The 23,660-nt window shown below is 40.8% G+C and overlaps 1 protein-coding gene across 5 annotated transcripts in view; it reads right to left on the bottom strand.

The window, feature by feature from the left end:
* Positions 1-3,933: 3,933 nt before the first annotated feature.
* PRR5 (proline rich 5) overlaps positions 3,934-23,660 on the bottom strand; it is a 63,394-nt gene continuing 43,667 nt past the window's right edge. For all 5 annotated transcript variants that reach the window (XM_057381067.1, XM_057381069.1, XM_057381066.1 and 2 more), the window contains 4 exons: positions 20,664-20,755; positions 18,910-19,050; positions 5,923-6,061; positions 3,934-5,071 (listed from right to left, as the gene is read on the bottom strand). In XM_057381067.1, coding sequence (XP_057237050.1) covers positions 4,524-5,071; positions 5,923-6,061; positions 18,910-19,050; positions 20,664-20,755 — 920 coding nt within the window. In that variant the 3' untranslated portion in view covers positions 3,934-4,523. The remainder of the gene's footprint in view (positions 5,072-5,922; positions 6,062-18,909; positions 19,051-20,663; positions 20,756-23,660) is intronic.

A 23,660-nucleotide genomic window follows, 5' to 3' on the forward strand; every position in this document is an offset into this window, starting at 1 on the left:
GTAGCCAGATCCTAATATTGCAGTGAAATATATTGCAGAGAACCTTTGGTCACATTTTTGGCAGTAGCTTCACAGGAGCTCACACTCCACCTATGAAACAGTAAGCTGGATGGTACTGAAGAGTATTTTTTAGTCCAGAGAAAGTTTGTTAGTCAGATTCCTAGAGAGGCAGACAGATGCAAGGCCTTTTTATAAGCACATGGCATTTCAGAATGATCTGAAGACAAAAGAAATGAGAAATTAAGTTTCATATCCTGTTCCTCCACATGTGCAGCCATCAGACACTGAGCAGATCCTGCATCAAAAGTCTTAATGTAAAATAAAATTGAAATATTCTGCTGGCTACACCCACAYGTCTCCTCACTATTAATACCCAGAGGAAGTAGAGAGATGAGACCAACCCCCTGCTGATTAGAAACCTTAGAAAAATCCCACCTGAGAGTTACTTGCTTTCCTTGAGATGACAAAAAATAGCAATATAGCCACTCWGCTCTCTTTTTCAGTCTCTTTGAAAATCTCAGCCTAAAGTCGGATCTTATATGCATAGGTTTGAGTTCACMGTGTGCTCAGTCTAAGGCTTTTGGGATGCCTCACTTGCTATTCTGCCCCCTTTTGCATTTCTGATGTCTGACTGCATMAAGTCTACCCAAAGGAGTGCAATTGGATGCCCCTGCTATGCCTTCCTCACAAAGTTGTGGATTAAACACCCTGTTCTTATTTGCTACAAGCCCTTTTCTCTARCTGGGACTTCTCTCAATAGCTAGGGGAGTTGAAATATTTGGTATAATCTCAATATCCCAGAGGCCCCTATTCCATCAGTAACATCAGAGAACAGGTAGAGCCTSTCAGGTCATATGGAGTGACTGGGATCCACCTTCAGCACAAAACATATTAATTCTCCTTTTAAAAGTGTATTTTTGACTTTGTGGAAAGGTGCAGACAACACTACAACTGCAAATCAAGCTTTTTGTTCTCCTTGAGAGTATAATGACAAGGATTTATCTGTTATTAAAATGACTATATATGTTCTTTGCAGAACTGCTGGCTCAACTGATGTCTGGGTTTCTGCTCCCTGCCTCCAAATTGTGGCACTTTTAAGTTCTGAAATGACAGCCACACCTMTGCAGACCACAGCTCAAAAACTTTACTACAGACTTTTTGACATCTTTATTTTCAAGATGGTCTCACACCATATTATCCTAGTAAAGGGGCAATCCATACATCTCTAACCAGAACTGCAGAGAGTTCAATTACTTTCACATACTCACGGATCTGTATAATGGCCTTAGGAGAAAGTGGCCCACAGCTCTTCTCTTGAAGAAGTGCTGAAGTGAGCCAGGAGCTAACTGAATAATGAAAGTAATTTTCTCCATTTCTATGACAGAAAAGCCCTCTTTTTGGACTGCATTATTTGCAGTCAGTAGTTCTGCAATTTCCAGCAGCACTCCAGGGAGCTGTATTACTTCTCCACAGAGCTCRGGAGCTGTTCATTAGATTTGTCTCTTTTAGTCTCCGAGCCCCTTTAGCTTGCAGTGCCAGATGAAAGGAACCTTAAGTGCTATCTGTTGCTCTGGATTACCCCTCAGAGCACTTTGGAACCTGTCCCAACCAGGGAAAAGAAGAGCTTTTGATTCTTGGATTAGGACACAAAGTGCCACAGTTTATCCTGGGTGGAGAGGAATAGCTGGCATACTCAGAATGCCCCTTTAGGGCAAAGCTCAAGTGACAGTGCCCTGCAGCAGAATTTGAAACTCAAACTCCATCACTTTACATTTTGGCAAGAACCCACACAATTCTCTTCAACACATATTTTCTCCTCTGTAATGACTCCATGGTCTAAGATCACCATATCCCTGAGCTTCCTGCACTGGGATTACATGTAGGAGGATAACAAAATTAGGATCAGAAATTAGGATCACAAAATTTAGGATCACAAAATTTAGGATCACAAAATTTAGGCAGTCTCATTCATATCTGTGCATTTAAAGTCAAGGAACACTGGACTTGGTCAATAAGACCACCACATCCAGTTTCATTGTTTTCAATCATATCTGCCTACATCTTTTAACATAAACGTGAACGAGAGACAAAATTCCACTCTGTCACTGTTGCAACAGAGAATTGAACTCTGACTTCAGATGTTTTAACCCTGCYTGAGCAGGGAGGTTGGACCAGATGACCCCACTGCTGGCCCCTTTCAACCTTAATCCTGTGATTTTCAGGGTCTTCATAGCAAGCCTGATGAGTTGATGTTTTATTTAATTAAAAGAGAGCCCTGGAAGTGCAGCTCAAACCCTGAAAGTCAAAATGCATTTATTCCTTATTTACTCATTATCCCAGAGCCGCAGCACAGCAAACAAAGCACTTYTACAACCACCACATTTGTTACCCGTGATCAATTTAATTCAGCAAGCTCTAAACCACAYGTTCTATTAAAACATCAAGGCAACTTACATTAACTGAAGCCAACTAAGAGCCTCTTCATCCTTTTACTTCAGCTCAGCAGAACTCACASGTCATCCTAACAAGAAGTGATGAATCCTCATAGGTGTGAGTGAACCCAACCTTTTAAAATACTCATTTAACCCTACCACAGCTGGTAATCACAATTTTGGGCATGAGACTGAGCTGGATTTCCTTTTTCTGTCCTTCTCCAGGGTGTTCCTAGTGAGGTGACCTTGGAGTCTACATTCTGAAGAGCCCAAGTTTTCTAATGAAAGCCTCTAGATCTTTCTCATGCTGCTGCTAGAGCTGCTAGGACTCTGAAGCTCTCACTCGAAGAGCTGGAAATGTGAAAGTTGGATGTGCTGGGCTGCGATGCCCCAGTGGCCCAGAAGAGCCAGTTCCCCTCACAGTGCATGWGAGAAGGTGAAGTGAACCCAAACCAGCTGCCTGTCTTGGACAAGTGGAAACACTGAAGACAAGGCTATTTCCTAAATCCTGCTTCTTCTTGAGGCTGAGGTGGCTGTTAGATGAACTCTTATGCACTCAATGTCTTCAACCCAGTCTCTAAATAGTCTTCTAAAACAAGCAGAGAAGGATTTTAATTTTCTATTTCCAACATGTGCCAGGTAGGAGAAGTCAGTTCATTGCCAGCATACCAGAGGATTCAAGGATTCAATCAGAGCAGAMGGCACTAACCATGCAAAAGCTCCTGTGGGAAGGGTCCTAGCAGTCCTCTTCTTCCCTCCATTGAAACTGTGCTTAAACATTCTAATAATTAAGTATACTTATGACTCTTAAAATATTTAAAGTTCCTTGAGGGAAGAATGTGTGCAGAGGCCTTGATCCACTGTATTTTTTATGTTTGGGGTTATAATTTTTATGGATTGAATCCTATCTTCTCCCCTGCACTGTGTCCTTAGAACAAAGCTGTGGATACTCTTTTTCTCCAAAAAGGAATTTCCTCAGGAAATACCAACTGATTCCTTCCACCAAAGCACAGACACAGAATGGAGTGGCCTTCACTTCAAAACCCCCTTACCAAAACTGTACAGCACAGCAGGATTTCTACTTCACCTTAGTATCACATGCATCAATCCTCTGCAAAACTACCAACACAGCTCTTACATGTTCCTGTGAGGGAAGATCAGAGCTAGGAGCACTCAGGATGAGAAGAGCTGCAAGGTGAACACAGCCACGTTAGATGAATGACCAGATGCATTACAGTATTTCTTTAAGAATATAAAAATGTAATGAGAATTTCCCCTGAGAGGCCACATTGTTATTTATTTAGGAAACATGGAAGTTGAATTATGATGGAATCTCTCCATACAACAGCTGTTTCAGGAGTTGACAGTGCAAATTTCTCAGAAGTGCCACATTCAGAGCAAATTAACACAGCCTTAAAAGCTGATTTCAACATAACTCTTGCAGACATAAGGTATTGGCTGAGGAAACAGTGAAAGAGAACATGAGACACCAGGCATCATGTGACATCAGGAAGCACATTTCTGTTTATTTGCCTTTCTTCAAGAACTCTTAACTCACCATTAGGCAAAGGAGTGCACACAGGATGTACAAGAAAAAAMCTAAAGGAGACTTGTTTATTATTGTATTCTGTGGCATGAAAGCCCACAGCCTCTCATATTTGTTTGTTCATTTTTTAAAGGATATGTTTCTACTCTGGCTGAGGAGTTACAGTTCAGAGAATAACCCATCATCTGCAAAAAAAAATCTCTTTAGAAAATTAGAAGTGAGCACAGCTATTTGCTGGGCTGTTTTACTGAACAAACACTTCCAGCTGCACTAACAGCATTTTACCAGACACCTGTCATCTTGTGAACCCCTAAGTTTATAAAGAAATAGGAAATCCATCTGCAGGGTGACAGGGGTGGGGAAAAGGGGTTGGAGTTGCTTTCCCCTCTGCAGATTCCTACCTGCTGTAAACTTGCATTTGTTCAGTACAGCTGTAATGACCTGGCTGAGGTTCTGCCCAGGCACAGACAGCTTGCCCACAGTCTGACTCAGTGCCTYAGTAATTTCATATATATTAAAACCCAAGGTTTATCTCCAAATATCCTTCACACAATGCTCTGTCTGTTCACGTCCACATTGTACGCCGATGAATTGGAACAGCCTCGGCCAAATTCAATGAAAATGCCTTCAGAATCAGAGTCAATTGACTCCAAAATCTGATCCACTATATTCTCAGGGCTGGAAGAGGGAACTGGAATCAAGGAAGTGTTTCTGTCCCGCTCAAATGAGTTGTGTGGGTCACCCATTGAGTGGAAGAGTCCTTTCTGCTGCTCAGCAGTGCTGAGTTTGCTGGAACATTGCACTGATCCGCTGCTGGGCCTCTCCTGCTCTCCTGGCAGTGAGCTTTTGGTTGTCACGGAGCTCTTGGAACCATTGTCCATGATGGTGCTGAGATTGGAGTAGCCCTGGAGCTCCAGGCAGGAGGTCATTTCTGACACCGAGTGCCGTCGGATGCCGGTGCCGTTGGCAGCCACGCCCTCKGTTTCGTACTCTGCCACTGGCGTCAGCAGGGGATTGTTGTAGCTCTTGGACCGCACCACGGGGTTCTTGGCAAGGATGTCACCCGACTTGGAACGCCTGAAGAACCGCTTCTCTGTAAACAAAGATCCAGAGTAAYATCTGCAAAGTCTCCTATTATTACACTAATGATTGTTCTAAAGAAGTGTGAATTGCTATGTGGGATGTTCCACCTTCATCCTGGCTAAATCCTGCCCTCACAGAAGTCACCGAAGGCTTCAGAGCTCCAAGAATCAGAAAATAAACTGAAGAGGAGTGGAGCTGCCACCAGGCCAGCCCACATTTCCCTTTGCTCATTATGGATGCTGCTGTACATGGCRTGTATAAAGTGCCTCAGCAGAGAGGATTCAACATCCTCCAGAGGCAATTCATGTGAAATYAGAGATTTTCCCTTCCATGTACTATGAATTCCCCCTGCTATGTGAGGTCCMCTCTGTATCTCTTACCTCCTTTGGGATGGAGAACACCTTCTACTCTGCAGAAAGCTTTTACATGCTTGAAGACTTGTGTTAGTCTTCTCTAAGACAAATTCCTATTCTCTTCCCTGATTTGAACAGCCTTTGTGTACTAATGAGCACTAATGAAAATGAACTACAGAGCACTTTCAAAGTGGATTCTTCTTCTTCCTCTCACAGTCCATAAAGCATCCTGTGTTAAAGCTCTCTCGTTAGAAGGTAGAATGGAAATGCTAAACACACTCTAGATTCATTTCACTGATTTTTATTGCTGAGCACTCTCATGATGATCTGTTTTCATCTTTTGTCATTGCAAGTTTCACTGTGACTCTGAACCTTACACAGAGCACGGTTTTAGAACTGGAGCCTGATGTACTCCTGAGTCACCTCTTGTGCAGTCCCTGGCCCTGCATGGAGCAAGATTTTGGGAAGTCCTCTGTKCTGTGCCAAATGGAGTCTGTGTTGTTCTTACCCAAGATACAGGCAGAGTGCATGAAGGGTCCGTCACTGGAATATAGACCRTATGTGCCCAAGTAAGGAGAAACAACTTTCTGGATCAGGGATTCCAGTTTCAAATAATCTTCAGTCACACCTTTCGACTCGTGAACCCCCTGCAAAAGAGGAAATACCCAAGATGAGCAATGCCTCCTGCAACCACAAGCTCTCCTGGCTCGACAGGGCAAGCAGAAAAGAATAAGCATTTCCACTGAGTGAAGGTAAAGAGCTGATTCCTCTTCTGTAAAGCCAAGAGATGTGTCAGACTAGAACATTTAAATCCAGGAAGGTACATCCCACTTAGTGTACAAGACTCAGGAAGGACAGAGGATGTGATTTGTGAAGAGGAATTAAAAACATCCCTGGCTTTTTGCTACTGCAGTCTTACAGTGGYTTCCTAAATGATAGCATCTGGTACCACAGGGTGTCACTGCCATCTCAGCAAAACTGACAGTGTTAAGGAAAAGGCRAAACTAAGAGCCTCAGAAATATTTCTTCCAGGATATTTTCAACAACCAATATTTACAGTAAAAAAGTTTGTTCTCTTTCCTCATCCCTAACCTGGCACTTAACATTTTCCAGGCAAAAGTCACATTATAATTAGYATGGTAAGAGTCACCCACAGGCAAAATGCATCGCCTTTAGCTGTTAACTCAGCACTTCCACCCACAAGCAGGCAGAGGTGACAGAAAAACCCTGCAGAGTTGAATTCTCCCTTCAGCTTACAGCTGCAGAGTGCATGGTCCTGTGTTGTCTGAGCAGAGCCCTGCACACTCATGTGAAGGATGCCTCTTGCAACATGGAACAAATTCCCATTTGTCATATTGCAGCATTAATATCCTAAATGCCACACTCAGMAAGAACTCTGCTTGAATTTAGCAGATTTCACTGTGTGCCCCTGAGTTATTGTAAAAAGAAACACATTGGGATGAAAGCCTCCAGAGAGCARTATGAATATCATGTGGGTAAAACTTCAACACTTCCTTCCCTCAGCAAGTGAAAGGATCCTGACACTCAGGATGTGTTCACAGCTCAGTAAGATTCATCAACCAGAGTCTAGGGTGACTCCCAGATTTGTTTCTGAATGGCTGACTCCATCCCAGTGCCTGTCATTTGGTAAGTTTATGAATGGAAAATGTACAATGGCCAACACAGAATTCAAATTTGGAAAGAAACTGATTTTGGAAAGAATTTTAATTCCAGTTCAGCAGTTTTTAAACAATGAGTAACAATCTTTGGTGATGTGCTGTGTCCTGGAAAACTTTGGGATGACCACAAATACAAATATGAACACAAAGGCATATCCAGAAGATCTGAAAGTTTGCTAACACCAAAGGAACAGCAGAATGAGCCCACAGTCATACAGCGAGGCAAAATAACACTGGAATAAATCAGAAGGCTTAATGAAGGTGCAAGCAGTATTTCCAAGTCATTAATTGGCCTGTTGAGATCTGTCCCAGGGTTTCTTACCGGATTTAGTCAAGCTCTCAGAAAGGCAACATAATTTACTACACATTCACAAGCACATCAAGATCACATGAAGAAAAGGCAAGCACTTAGGACATTCCACTCCAGGTTCCCACACCAAATACCTCTGGAATTGGTCTCCTAAACATAATATATGTGTACAGAAGCCAGTGATGTTTAGCATTGTTCATGCCCAGACTTTGCTATAAGGTTTTATTTACTTTTCTACCATTTAAGTATTTTTTATACTTGTGAAAGACAGTAGGTGTCAGCTGTGGAGAAAGGCACTCACTCACTCACTGGTGCCTCACTGCCCACAAAACAACTCCTACCACCAGCAGAACTGTGTGAGTAACAGAAATGTCCTTGCCTGACTTTGCTCTGTGCCTTGGTACAAACACGTTGTACCACTGTGCCATCTTTCCTGCACTGGCCATTGTCCCAGGCTTTCCTGCAGATGCCCAATGGATAAATCCCTTAAACCATTTTCTTGCTGTGGAGCTTCTGGCAGAGCAGGAGCAGAACAGGGTGCAGATYCTGTCCTGAAACTGCAAAACTGGCTTTTCTTTCTGCTGTGCTACTCAGTGACAAGCATCTGCCAGTGGCTGAGACATGGACTCTGCATGTAAAGCTGCTTGTTCTAAAGAAGCTTCGTGTTTTATAATAATTCAAACTATTGACAATCAGTCTCTATTCACATATGGAGAAAGCTTGYTCTTCCTCTGTTCCTTTTCTCAATTCTTCCTTGTTCTTTTATCTGTGAACCCATCTCCCTATATCTAATTGTATCTATTTACCCAAGGTTTTTTGTTCACCAAGGCAAACAGCTCTCTGCTGTGTGAGGCCTGAATCTCCACAAGCATCCTCCAGGCCTCTATTTTATCAAATACAAGTTGATATTTTATCAAATACAATAACATCCTAAAGTTCAGCAAAGACAATTTCAGCTTTCTGAACATAAACTTGCCATATGATCTGAAKGACACTGTCACTTTTTTATGAATCATCCCAGCCCAGGTAGCCCAGAGAAGTGGCAGAGGAAGCTTTAGGAGCCTGGAAGATTGTTTGGATTTAGATGCCAGGCCCAAGGGTGCATTTAAATTCCTGTCTCCCCATCAGAGGTTTCTACCCCATCCCTGTGTCACAGTGCAATGACTTATTCATGCAAATTTAATAAAAAAATTAATAAAAAGGTGCTTCCGGTAGCAGCTTAGGAATGGAGGAAAATAGATTTATTATAAATGTTTCACCTATCTATATGTAAAGATAAAAAGGTAAGTATGTATAGACATCTGCACGCCTGCCTATAGCAGTATCTACATGAAGTACTTCTTAGACCCTTCCCAGATTTTTAAGTGATTTGTACTTATAAAGGCAAAATGAACTTTGAGTTAAGCCAGCTTGGGTGGCTATTCGTGTCACAGCAGTTCCTGAAAARATTATGATAGGATTGAAAAAGTCACCAATAAAATAAGAAAAAGTATTTTCCTGTTATTTTGGCAGCTCATGCTTCTTCTTGTACTTCCTGCTCATTGCCTTACTAGTTTGGTTTGTCACTACAAAGCAATAAAACAAAAGTCACAAGGCTGGCTGCTCAGCTTACAAGAAGCTCTATCACAATTTGGACAGAAAACTTGGAGCATAATCAGTAAAACAGATTCTACCCTCATCTTTAATGTAATATTTGCTCTGCAGACCTGCAAAAAAATTCAAAGATGTGACCTTTTGTGAACCCAATTTCATTTTAGCAGGAGAGTTTCATGCTTCTCTGTGAGTGTGAGATGTATCTATTAAATTCCTTTCAAAGGCCTTACCAGACCTATTTCTCAACTGAGGATCACAGTAGCTCACTATCAAATATCAGCAAGCACTTTAGTACTTTGGGAAGAGTGGAACTGCTAGATCAAATCTTCATATTGATCACACTGATTCAAAATGCAACAAGAGTCACCTCACTATGTGTCCATTTGGAAACAATTATAATGTAATATTGTGACAAGTGTCTGCCCTACACTAAAGGCATGGAGAAAGGGAATTTGAGTCCTGAATGCTGCAAATGAGTCTTTGTTGTACTTTGTACTTCRCTGAATCTGTGTTGCAAATGGAAAACATCAATCAAGAACAGATAGGTATTACTGCATGGAATACAGCACCCAAGTCACAAACTTCATTAACATTAATTAAATGGTATTGAAACCATTCAAAGTACCCTATGTACAACTGGTTTTGATATGYAAACATGCCAGCACTCCCAGAAGGGCCACATCCCAAAGTCTACAGGTTACTGATGTRCCTGCCTTATGTAGACACTGCTGAACTGCAGCACCAGCCATGGAGGAGGGCCCCACTTCTACACTCCAGGGTGGCACTGGAATAAAGATTTTCTTGTGTTTGGGAACAAAACMCCTTAAGTCTAACCCACAAGTCATTCCAGCAAGAATAGATGCACCAAACTGCTCAGGTTTCCATCCCTGTTAATTCTGTAAATTATCCATAAACTCCCACTGAGCTTTCAAAGGGCACAGGGAGTTCTTGTGAAAGTACAGACGAAAGAATAAACGAGTAAACATTTTACCCTTTAGGAAACAGATTCAGAATGGAATCAAAATCACTTCAAGTGGGGACTATGTTTTGCTTTGTCTAAGCTTGTCTTGACTAAGCTGACCTGATCTGCTGGAAGTCTGTGTGCCTCCTCCATGAGGGTTCCTCTACCATAGTCCAAAGACAAAACAAGAAAATGTGTCTGGGCTGTGAGGAAATAGAAGTCACACCTTTTCAGACTAGAACAAGCTGGAAAAAAGCAGTTTTTTTGGGAAAGGGCTGAGAATTCACAATGGACTCACTTTCAATAAATCTCCCAGATTGTATTATGTGTATTTGCAAACAGGTATTACCTCACAGCAGAACAAAGTGGGAAAAGCAGCACTTTTATGTCAAACTAATAAATGCTSTAACATTTTAGAACCTGCTAGGTTAATAATTTTATACCAATTTACAACGTCAGGAAGCTGTGCCCTATGMATCACATGTTCATTCCTAGGCACTGGTACCCTTTTTGCACATTGGACAGATGCAGCTGCATAATTCATGGTTGTATTGTCATAAGCTCTCGACAGCAATGCCTCACGTTATTTTCTTCCGCTCTTCATTTTATCCTAAAGCACTGGCATATTGGAAAAGCCTGTGCCTCATGATTTTCTCATAGCAACAGCAGTCATGGGAGGGAGAGGCAGAGGAGCTTACCATTGCCACACTGACAGAAGTCAGCACTTCAGATTGCTGTTACTGCCTCAGAAAGRAAGATCTTGTCATATTCACTTTAATCTCCAGCAAGTGCCAAAGTATGTCAGTGTCAGCATGAGAAGCTGCTCTGTCTCTTCCTTCCTTTCATCAGTGGCACTGAGACACAGAAAAAAGATAAAGACAAAACACCCAGCCATAGTTTGTGTTCAGCTGGTGCATTTTTCAAATGGCTCGGCTGCACAAGGGTAGCTAGCAATAGGATTTTTCTTTCCAGAAATAACAAAACATTAAAAGCAGGATAGTCTTTACCTGATGTAGTTATCCAATGTCTTGTATTTCTTTAAACTGTCATTAAACATTTTATCTGACATTGAAAAAGAGAAAGCAGAAGATAAGGACCAGGAAAAGATAGTAAATTATTGAAAGTAAGGAAGTTACCTTGAGGCTTTAAATACARTGCTCAGGATTCTGCAGCAGCTGAGCAGCCAGTTCATTAATAAAGATTCAATGAAAACAATGGTGGGCATTTCCTTCTTTTATAGGTTTRGGGCTACAGGTAGTCCAATTGCCACCAAAGTGATCCACTGGGCACAGGCTGGAGCAATCAAATAAGCTCCTGYGACTTTCCAAAACTGAACAAATGACATCGACACAAAGTTGAGTGGATTCAAAGAGCTGTTTATGGAATGCATTTGATCTGGAGTTAGTTTATCTGCATTCAGGAATGCTTTAGGAYTGTCACACTCACAGGCAAATGCACGGAAATGCATGTGCAGCCCCATGCAGAGATCACCAGTGAGCTGCCAAATAATAGGATGTGATGTTTAATGTCCAAGAGAACAAATCTTTTCATTTATTCATCCTCCCACTTGAATTTGCTGCTGATCTATGCACTTCAGACTCATCAAACCTTGCGGGAATTGATGACTTTTAACTCTAGCATTCAAGCTTTTACCCAGCCTTGGGTGTTTTCTTGTTTATTATAAGATTAGATAAGAATCTTAGATTTCTTTCCAGGCAGCTACTCAAAGARAAAAAAGGATGTCAGAGCCTTCCCTCAGTGCATCCAGGCTGTTTTGAAGAGACATCCAAGTAAAGCTTTTGAAGAGCCACAAACATTAACTCGACTGCTGTTACCCACKTGTGAGGATTTCTGACATTGCCTTTCAGTCACACTCCCCTTTTAAATCATTAATGAGCATCYTCCAAGCTGCTTCACCCTTCAAAGGTGACTGAATTTACTCCAAGAATTTTCTTCTTTTCTTGAATAGACTGAGCAGACATGTCAGCYGTGCCTTCTAGATTTTTAAAAATTTTCTCTATTTCTGGTAGCAACACCATTTTCATCATCCCTGTGAGCTAGAAAGCAGCAGACCACCTGTCTATCCTGGCACTTCACCTTACTCTTGAGGAGGCTGAGCTTCCACCAATCTCTGAACACCTAAGTTAAGAAKTCCAGGAGCCTCACAGCCTGAGCCTGAGGCAGCTCTCCTGGCTTGTAGCAAAAGCTTTGCCAAAAGCAACACATTCTTACACAATGGTTTMATTTCAATTAAAAAATCTCTGTCAGTTCAAAATACTTAGCAAGTAACTGATTGGATCTAGAGACAAYATCCTCTGTCAGTAATCCAATGTGTAGAGAAAGCAAAGAAATACCAGCACACAAAAYGTGAGTTCACAGCCAGTGCACTCCCCAAATGCAGTCTGTGGATTTGGGATGTGATCCCTGGAGTGGCTCTCAAGGGCTGACCTTCCCTCATCCATCACCTGCCAAGGATGTGGCAACTCCAAAATTCAGCAGAATTCAGAATTCTTACTACAGCCATGGAGAGCTACATGCAATGGAACCCAACAAATGYCCTGACCTACCTCTCAGCAATATGACTACCACTGAAACAATATTTGTGTTTTTTTTCCTCAGTGCTGGCTAGTGCTTTAATTTAACCCATATAACATCACACAGCCACCTCCAGTGGGCAAGTCTTTTCCTAGCTTCTGTTTTAAACGTTATCAACACGGCTGTATGTACAACAACCATATTCTAGAGCTTTTCAGACAACTATTGCTCAATTCCACCTCTACTATCCAAGGGCTTTAGCAGAACTGCATTGACTTCACACTGCCCACACACATGACAAGAACTGTCACAGCACTGAAACCCTGTGCTATGGAAGTTTTGCTGCCACTGCCGTGTAGCTCACTGGAAACAGAAGAAGGTTTGCAACAGATAATGATTTATATCAAATAATATAACCTGGATTCTGCTCTATTGCATGATTATTTGTTTACCTTTTAATAGCTTGTAATAATTGGGTAGTGGCAGGTTAATGAATTTCACAGTATGTGTAAATAGTTGTTTCTTCTGCATCTGCAACAAAACTAAGGGTAAGACTGTGAAACTACTGATAGAAGGCAATTAACAGTGTCCACTCACCAAGGGAGAAAAGAACCTCTGAGAGACTCATTCCATCATTCCCCTATCTTTAGCAAATTACAACAAATCAGGCCTTTTGTTTTTGGAATAAATACACCACAAAGCAGTTGCCCTTTGCTGAAGTCCCCGTGSCACCAGCGTGGTGTCACCCTGCTGTACACATGGGCTATTGGCTCTAGCAATGGCAACCACAGAGCAGGAGAGGAAAAGTTTGGGGATAGGGTTTGGTGGTATGCCAGAAAAGGTGGTTCCATACCTCTCACAATTCTTTCCCTTCTTAGTAGAAGGCAGAAGCTAAGACATTTTATATAATCTGTGTGTGCCACGTCCTAAGGACCCGTTCTGTAGTGCCCTGGGCAATTCAAAAGCCACTATTCCCTCATGCCTTTATCTACCTGGGTCATTCAGGGAAATGAAATCATACCAAATGAAATAAGAACAGAAATCTGTTAAGATAAATCATGCTTAGGCCTCTGATGGAGAACTGAGGCATCATTAATAGCCTCCCTTCCTACTCTTTAATTCTCAGAATGAGTGTCCATAGAGACTTCTAATGAAGTTTAATTAATTTTCTTTAAAAGGCAGCTTAGATTAACTTGTATTCCTCCTGTAGACAACTCATGAATTACAGTATTAAAGCACCCTGACTCAAAGGATTCTTGCACCATGGGAACATTTCTTACTCAGAGTTGTGCAACAGTCAAAATTTCTATGTGATCTTCTATGCCAGATTTAAGTCTTCTAGCCCAGATGGGTCCACAAAAGACATCTRTACAGACAAATGTCAAATCTTCTCCCTCTCACTCAAACAACTCATAGGGTCTGCAAGGACATGCTAATTCAAGTTAAGAATAATTTGACTGATTTCATTCTATTTTGGTAAGGATTAAGGATTGCCTGCCAAGGTACTTGAACTGTTTTTAATGGACCAGTTTCATCAGTAGAGGCAAAGTCCAGGAGACATTWATTTTAGTTTAAACAACACCTCCTGAAGCCATACCCTTGGTTAAGTAATTGGTATCCTTCAAAGAACTGACACTTTACTTAATGTGAGGTACTCTTAAAATGCACCGTGAGTGTAATACTCCAAAGGGTGTCTGCACAATGCAAACTGCCTTCAAAAACCATTGTGTTTGATTGGTACSGACAAAGTTATGGTTGTGCTCCCAAAAACCACCTTCTGTTAAAGATGAGGGACAAGATGAACATTTAAATTACTGTGACATGGTGTTCATGAGACAGGTTYACATCTAATAAAAGAAAACTATACAATTTTAAGTTGCTTTCCTCTTTTTTCACTGCTTAAGTTTACAGAAGTGACAACACACGGTTTTGTCAAATATATTGAGAATTAGCATTTAATTTAAAAACAAATTTCCTTCTTTTTATGTGGCACTGGACCYCCATTGTCCTCAGTTACAAAGAGGGTCCACATGAGCACAGAATTATCAAGTCTGTGGTGCACAAGCTGCATTGGAATTACTGTTGAACAAGCCCTTGCCAATCAGGAATGGTTAGGAATAACAAACCTCTGCCCCTAAAGACACAACAATTTGAAAAAAAAATCAAAATCAAATGTGACAAGTACTCCTCACCAGCAAAAATATTAAGATTTTAATTTAAAAACATCTYTTTTCTATAATAAATGAATGCTATGCCTTGTTTAAAATCTCAGCAATTCAAATTCATTCCAGGATAACAAATCTGTGTCAATTTAATCATTGCAAATTGCACTTGCTGATACAGACAATAAATAAACTAGAATAAGAGAGAATAATGCATGGAAACAAATGTAACTACAAAATACTCTGAAATGTGATTTTTGAGGGCCAGATTCTCAATTTTGCAAGTGTGAACACAAAGCAACGGAGGGCTCTTCCCTTTGCATTCTGGCTGAAAGATTTCTTACCTGACTCCTTAYGGGGCTGATGCAAACAAGAGAGACAAACCACCCTTCCACCAGGAAGGAAGAAAAAAATCCAAATTTATGCACAACCCAGAAGAGGCACAAGTTTTTGATGCAGTGATTTATATTTAAACAAGGTCTACAATACATTTATTTATTGGTTTCCTCTTTTTGTGCCTTCTAAGGCAGGAACTCAGCCAAAGGTAAAGAGAAATTAAAAGCATGTGGAAACCTCACACCCACATSATTTTGTTCAACCTGAGCTTCAGGTCTAAGAGACTTAGTAAGAAAACCTCCCAAAAGYAACCATCACTTGTGAAAACCTATGACCATGAAGAATTGACTGCAACTGGCATTGCAGTGTTCCAGCACATTTATAGCTGCAGCTATTTTGTTTTTAATCACTATGCAATCCTTGGTTTGATGTGTGGCTGCTCAGATGGAAAAACAGCACTCTCTGCAATTCACTTTCATATCTTGCAACGTACTTTTCCACTCCTTTAAAATGGAAAAAACTTTGCAGAAATAACAAAAAGGTCATGCTGGGCAGCTTTATATATTCWTTTTGTCTTCCTTTACAGAGACATTGGGCAAGGTAGTTCAAGTGAGACATAGAGAGCCAAAGAGGAAACCACAGGTTTTATTTTTCTCTTCAGAGCTTATATTTAGTGAGGCCTCATCCCCCAGCAGAGAGATATTATGTTMTGTTTTGTGAGGCCTCTTCCTTCAGAACAAGAGATACTGTCTTAGGCAGTTCTCAATTTTTTACATATGTCAGATTACCCCGAGAGATTCTGTGAACTCAAATAATCYCGAAGTTAGCTGAAAGACACAGATGAATGAATACACTTTAATTATTCTTTTCCAGCTTTCTCAGCCCTCAGGAGAGATACCTGGAGATAAGACATTCCAGTTTCAGCTGTCAGAGTAATCTTTGACAACATACTTTGGGAAGCAAGTCAGATTGTGGGAGTTTTGCTCTCTTTGGTTCAGAAAGTTCTTTCCTAAACCCTTCCTCTGTTYAGCCCTCTCCCTCCAGTACCCTCATTTCACCCAAAATTAGTACAAATTAGAACTAACACCATTGAGCTCCTGTGCATCATTMTGTGCATCATTCTCTGATGAAAAGCAGTTTTAGTTTTTTACTTCCCTCTGCCACGACTCTGCTTTTGAGCTCCCTGCAATTCAAACAGGAGCATCCTGGAGGCACTTGAGCTTATGTTGCCTGTGAGCAGCCACAAAGGATTAACATTTCAGTTTGTGCTTTGTAATTGAGTCAGGCTATGCTGGCAACTCACAGCTTGAGTGATATAAGGCCCTTCTTCCAAGCTGTAATAAAACTACTTCTGTCCTGACTGACAGAACAGGAATATCATTCCTCCCAGACTTCTCTCTTTCCTGAAAGATTGCTGGTTTGTAATTACACCAGGTTATAGCACTGGTGAGAACAGCTCTACTGAACTGAAGAACCCAAGTCTAATAATTAACCCGAGGACAGATTTCTGCTCCTTTAAATGGAGCAGTTCCATTCCCTCTTTAAAAAATTCCCTTTTTGTCCAATAAGGAAAGAGTCTTCTCCTGACAAAGTAAGAGCTTTTCCCCTGTACCAAGCTGAAACMTAACACCAGATGCACCCTCCATTAGTTCCCAAAGCTCTGCCACTTTAATCCAGTCTAACAAAACAGAGTGGAGSATTTCAACCTCTGACATTACAGCTGCTATTTTAAAGAACATGAGCTATTCCTTCACTACATCACACAGCTGCATGAGGCTGTTAAGGACAGAAACACAGAATCCTAGCACTAAGTGCAACACTTGGTCCAGAGCCAACATCATCAGCATCATCTTCTGTCCATGGGAGTCTGCTCCAGTGCCACCAAGTTTCTTATGGGAGAGATATTCATGGAGGGCACAAATATGGATTAGACAACATCCCCATCAAGACATCATCTCTCAGTCTGGGAAATCAAAGCCTACAAGATCTTTGTATGCTCATTGGACAGCTGAATTGTTAGCTCTCTTCCAGCCCTATTAACACATGGAGCTCAATTAAACTGAGAAAATTTCATTACGTTATAAATGTATAAAATTTACTTTTAACATGACATTCAAGTTCAGAAAAGTTTTTGCTCTGAATTCCAGCTACTGACTAACACTGCTAGGTATGCAAATAGCAAATTCCCAGATCTTCTGACCTTTTCCCACAATTTCTATTAGATTTTAAACCACGAGTCTGGCAAAGCTACTGCCAAGAATAGACTTTCATCATCCCTGCCACACAACCAAAGTGGCAAAGTATGCAGAAATAAAGAMCCATGGGCAAATTCCCTCTCACTTGGTTATTGATTTCCATCAACAGCTTTGCAAGGAGAATGGATTTGACCCTTTGCCCTATGTGGGCATCCACCRTGTTAATGCTTTGGGTTGCTGAAGAAAGCAGATTTGCAAAGAAAAAATCAGATTTAACTCAGTTCCCAGCTCACCACAGAATCCATTCCAAGCCAGATCCTGCCCACAGCCAACAGACTCCCCAAAATAATCATAAAAAGCTTGCAGACCTGTTAGCAACAATGCTGCTGGAGGCTGATTGAGRATGGGCAGTTTACACCCAAGAAAGGGCTGAGGCCTGAGAGGGAACCTTCCTGTGAATAAAGTTTTAGCAATGGCACTGTCTCATGTGGAGTCTGGTGTCTGCTAAYGCACCCAGGTTCCCTTGATTCTCCAGCTTTTCCCTGAGGCTCCTCTCCTCTCTCCAGTTTCTATAAAACTCCCATATTGTTGTCACTGGGTCACAGTCACCCAGCAGTTTCAAGAAGCTTTCAGAAGGCAGGGGCTGTGAGAAGGAAGACAAGACCAAGCAGACATTTCTATAAAATAAGGATCTTTTCCCAAGACAATCACATTAAACACACCATTAACACTCCAACAAATGGACACTGAGATAGCTGAGATTTCACTGATTCACTGAGAGGTGAATCCTGCTCTTCAAAACCATTTCAGATACAGAACTAATTCACACTGTGATGAAGAGCAAAGGAACATGTTTGTAAAAGAATCAGAAGCCACAAAAATCTCAATTTCTTCACCCTTTCAGAATCCACTCCTTGTTCATTCCTTCTCTTCCRTCTCATTTCCTTTCTCATCATACCACATGCTTTTCTTTATTTAACCAAATTTAAAAAATCTTTAAATTGCCTTTTGCCTGATATTCCTCATTTTGTTTCTCCTGTGACTACACACACAAACACAAAGAAAAAAAAAACTAACAGAGAAGGCAAATACCTGTGGTCCTAATGTTTTTGTATCACAGTATTTGATTATTTCAGTGACCAAGTATGACCATGGTTCAACCATAAATTGCATATTCACTCTGCTCCCTATCCCATATGTGAAGCTTCACACCCTGAACTGCTAATGCAGTGAAACAGCATTAATGGAAATCATGTTATCATCAAGCACTTGCCAGCTTGCAGCATTTTGTGTTTCAAGGCCTTACTTCAAAGCAAGTCTGTACTCTCACATCCTCTGGATTGCACAGCATCTYTACAATTCCTGCTCTTAGATATCAGGATATTTAGACATTAGATAGTTTAATTATTACATTATATTTATTATATTATTTTAACATTATATGTCACATTGTTTATTCTTATATATTCTATTATTATACTGTATAGGGTATATTACTATTATTATACTGTTGGATAATCTAGATATTAGGTATGCAGATTTTTTTTAGACACACTAGTATATTTAGATACTAGAATATTAGGATTTAGATGTTATGACCACAGGAGCATAGAAGCTCTGACATTCTGGGTAAGAAGTTTCCAGTGAACAAGCAAAATCAGAAACTGTGTAAGACTTCAGCAATGCAGTACRAAAAGACAGGCTGAGACAATTAACCAATTTACCTGAAGTATTAACAGCATCTGAATAATAGATGGTGGAACTCTAGCTCTGGAACGGGATAATGCATCTTCCAATTTTATATTGAGGGTAATTATGTTCCTAAAATGCAGAAGCGCCAATTGTCGAACCGAGGGCTCCTTTCCCTTGGAAACAGAAAGAAAGCAAGATAGATTATGAGCAGTGAGAAAATGAGTTTCAAAATCCTGTGTTCAAATTCCTTCTCCCCCTTCTGAGGGATTACAAGAATGGTAAACCTAAGGAAACATAATAAAGGACAGAGAGCAACCCCACAATAAATTTGATTTGGCAGCAATGAACTTTACAGTGACTGAGTCTGACTGCGTGTGGAGAGATGAAGGGTTGGGGTTGGATGAGAGCCTGATAATATATGAGTATTTGGCATTTTAACAGTACATCACAAATTAAATGTATCATAAGTTTAAAAAAAATAGGGCTTCACATTGGTTGAATTTCCATTATTCTGTAAGATTTTGAGTACTTGCTCRTTACTGTCCTCAAATTTGGCAGGAATCTGGACTCAGCCCACCTATGGACCCTCTTTTCTCTGCAATTTGAGAGACTTTACTCTAAGGCAAGAGCAGAGCTGAAGTTTCATATCACATTTCCAAAGCCATCTGTTTTGAATTTTTTTTCCAAAGCCATTCTCCCAGGTGAAGAATATAACTCCAGTTCTATCTGCAGAGATTAAAGGAACTTCCCTTATATCGAGTTGTAAGGAGTTTTCCCTTGGGTATCCATGGCTGTACACATGGAAGGTTTGGTATTCAACTGGTGTTGACTTAAGGCTGGAATAAAGAAGCCTGACCCAACCCTATCCATTCCTTTTCACTTTTTAAATTGAAATAAAGAAGGTCCYAAATCTGCTTCAGTTGCTAATTAATAGAATTTACAAAAACACATAAGCACCAGTTGGGTTTCTGGAAGTAATTCAGAAAATCAGCAACTAAATCTATTTGTATTTAGACAGGACTTAAACCCACGTTACYCTTAAACCCTCAAGGTTCCTCTGGAAATTGAAGTAATGATTTCCATCTGATAAGGGAGAAGAATTGTGTTACWAAACTATTTTCAAAGGCCTCAGAAACACAACAGAGAATAGGGATGTTTGGTGCAATCTCCACATGTCCAAAATATCTTTGATTTAAATTACAGGGCACTTCAAACAATCTTCCATTGTGTTCTAGCATCTTTTTAATAGCATTTTATTTCTATTGTTTTACAATTTCTACCGGTAAGATGCCAGTCCATGGGTGAAGTAGCCTAGCATGTTTCCTGAGCTCCTCCCTTTCAGAATAAAATCCAGGGTGAAATAGCAGCTTTCCCTCTAAATTCAGACTTCATACCTTCCTTTTCRAAAATGGAGATACTTCAAAGACAAAGTTCACATTGCAGAGAAGGAAATGCATATATTTAAACCAACAGCTCCACTCACTTCATGGTGCAACATTTCAGTTTATCATTCATAACCTTTTTTTGACTTTTAGTGTGATTGGCAGAAGGACTARCCAGCTTCCCTGCAGTCCATTTTTGTTTTCAAAGTTCCCCTTCATCTTTTCCACCCAAGCACTTCAAACCATTTGCATAAGTAACTCATTTGCATGACATGATTGTACAGCTGCACTGGGAGSTTGGCCCAAGGACAGAAAATTAAGGATTGCATCAATCTGCTGATGAACCAGTAAAGTTGCTTTTTCCAGTTTTTCAAGATTCTATGGTAATGGAGTAATTTTTTCACCTGCACAGGATAGAAAATAGCCTGCAGCATGGGCAGGACATCACTGAAGAAAAAATCCCAGGTTTCAGCTAAGGTATCCAGTAGTTTCTGCCCTGCAAAAACACAAAACAAACTAGTGAASAGTTTTGGTTGTAACCAGCTAACTGCAAAAAGTAAAACATGCAGGAAACAATCTGCTACTCTATGCTAAGATGAATCATGTAACTATTAGCACTATGGAATGAGTATTTCTTTTGGTGTATCAGATCCTCCCATATTTGTGCCTTTTTAGGTGAAACATTTMATGTTCTTAATAAACTCAGAGACTTTGAGGTTACTCAGGAAAACCCTGTGAAGAACCAAGATTAATAGGCCAGGTTACATCCTCCTTTTGCAGTAATATCTGCAGGACAGGGCTGTGGAGGAGAGCAGGGGGAGGACACAGCTTCCAGGTTMAGTGTGGAAGCATTCCTGCAGAGGGATTTACCCCACTGTGCTCCCTCCTGCCTTTCAAGCTGCAAGGCAGCAGAGGAAACCACATTTGGAARAGCAACTGATCCCAGTGCTTTTCCACTATTCTCTTTTTCACTTACACAAAAACTCACCCAAAATTTGTGGAAAATAATGGTGTTAGTTCTAATTTGGTTTTTTTTTTTCTAATTTTTACTRTAACTTTCAAGGGTTGCAGTTAGATTTTGCTATGGGGTGAGTTCCCCGTGGTCCTCACAGCAAGGCCACCTCCATGTCCATTCCTTCCCCAGCTGCAGCCACCTGGAATCCTCCCCAGTGGAATTTGGAGAAGCACTGACCAGGCTGTACAACCAAATTGGAACTGAGTTCCTCACAGAACATTTTACACAACAGAGMAGCAAATGCAGGAGCTGAGATCCACAGAGGAAATCTGGTTCAATAGATAGGCTGTGGCTTCAGATTCTCCAAAATGGCCCATGTGACCTTGGACGAGGCTCTTTWCCATCCCTATGCCCCCAACCCAACTGTGAGAAGAGAGGAATGACCCTGCACCTCCACCAGCAAGCATTATGGACATAAACACATCAGAGATTCTGAGCTATTCTCACATGACAACATAACTCACATGGAAGCAAATTCAGTAGCAATCAATCAATATTACTATTAGTGTCAGAATCTGATATTATTCTTAATTTTTGTATAAGAACATTACTTTGAGCCTCAGGCAGGAAATATTTTGCCCAGAATTACACACATACCACAAAGCAATCACGCGTGAAAGCATCGACACTTCTACCTGCACACAAAGTTAACCAACTGCAATCTTTACTATGGGATAGAYACCCCTGCCTTTTTAAACACATGATGAACAGCATTAGCTCTGGTGAATCTTCAACTCCTAAATTATTCCTGGGTCRATGCCTTTAAGTGCTTTCAGGGACAAATGTGGATCACCATGTTCTACTGCAGCTGCTGACTTGTGGAACAAACCAAGGTTTTATTTTCTGCACCACCTGTCCTGCACACTCATGCACGAGACTGAAAAGGGTGGTCTCTATTTTTAAAACCTTTAAAAAAAATTTGTTTTGCATTAGTTCGAATGAAATGCAGCAGGGAACTGGGTCCAAAAATTTCTAATAGCTGTAGCAGTAGTAGTACGAGTAGCAGTAGTAGTAACAATAATAATAATAATAACAATAAACATGTGCTGATGTGGCTAAGTTTAATTTTCTTCCCAGTRGTAGGGAAGTGGGGAATGAAAGTTATTTTGTTTTGCTTGTGTGCATAATTTTCACTTTATCTACTAACCTTTCATTATTTCAAGCCACCACTTTTCATTATCTCAAGCCACCAGTTTTCTAACTTTTACCCTTCCAACTCYCCCCCACATTCCATGGGGAGCAGTGAGTGAAGGGGTGGAGCTGCTGGCTGGGGTTAAACCATGAAAATAACCTTGCATTTTAACATCCAGTACTAGAGTCTGAAAYACCAAAGTGCTTCCAAGATATAAATCTGATCATGAAAGAGAAACCCAACCACTACACCCTGAAGGCAGAGTTTTAAAGAGTTACGTACTCTTTGTGTTAGTTCCCACAACGTGAGGTTAAAAGCCCTTATAAATCTGGTCCTTTTTAATTCTTGCTGCTAGAATAGTGTGAAGTTAAATTACTCTGTTGAGGTAAACATGCATTTACCATCATGCACTTATTCCATCTTGTGGGTGGCTTGTTTKGAGACGTAATGGATTTCTGCACAGCAGCTCAGAAAAGCTACAGAGTTCAATGACTTAGTAGGCAGGCCTTTTACTGAGGGCTGTGGAAGAATTCCTGTGATTTGTTGATGATAAGCATCTGTCAAATAAAGGAATGTGACTTACATGTCCTTTCAAGAATATATCCTTTTTTTTACTGCTAGGAAAAGATCRCTACATTTAGCATAAGCATTTGCTGGATTCCAGGAAAGTGGGTTACTCTAAATGCTCATTTTAATGAAGCACAATATAGTCAATTTTGTATAAAATTGCCATAAAAATGCATTTGGTACTTTTTACAGCGTTTCTAACTGAAACTCATGAAAGAAATGTAAGAAAAAATTAYTAGATACCAGGAAGAAATTCTTCCCTTTGGGGGTGGTGAGGTGACAAAGGGTGCTCAGAGAAGCTGTGGTGTCCCACCSCTGGAAGTGGCCAAGGCCAGGYTGGATGGGGTTTGGAGCACCCTGGTCTGGGAAGATGTCCCTSCYCATGGCAGGTGGGTGGATCAGGATGATCTTAAAGGTCCCTTCCAACCCAAATCATTCTGTGATTCTGTGATTTTCAAAACTTTCTGCAGGACAAACCCCCTCCTAAGTGTGTTTTCTCTTAGGAAAACTTCAACACCAAATGGAGAGGGACATTTAAACTACAGGATGGGGACAACCTGAGATATGAGGGCAGAGCTGCTGCTGCTGCTCAGAATGGGAGCTCCCACGACTTCCATGCTTCCAGCTCTGCCTTGGTGGTCTCACATTTTAGATTTTTTTTTAAGCTTTGATCTCAAACATCAGGGA

This window comes from Malurus melanocephalus, unplaced genomic scaffold (genome assembly GCF_030028575.1).
Source record: "Malurus melanocephalus ecotype Western Australia unplaced genomic scaffold, MMel_1.1 scaffold_490, whole genome shotgun sequence".
NCBI classification, from domain to species: Eukaryota; Metazoa; Chordata; class Aves; order Passeriformes; family Maluridae; genus Malurus; species Malurus melanocephalus.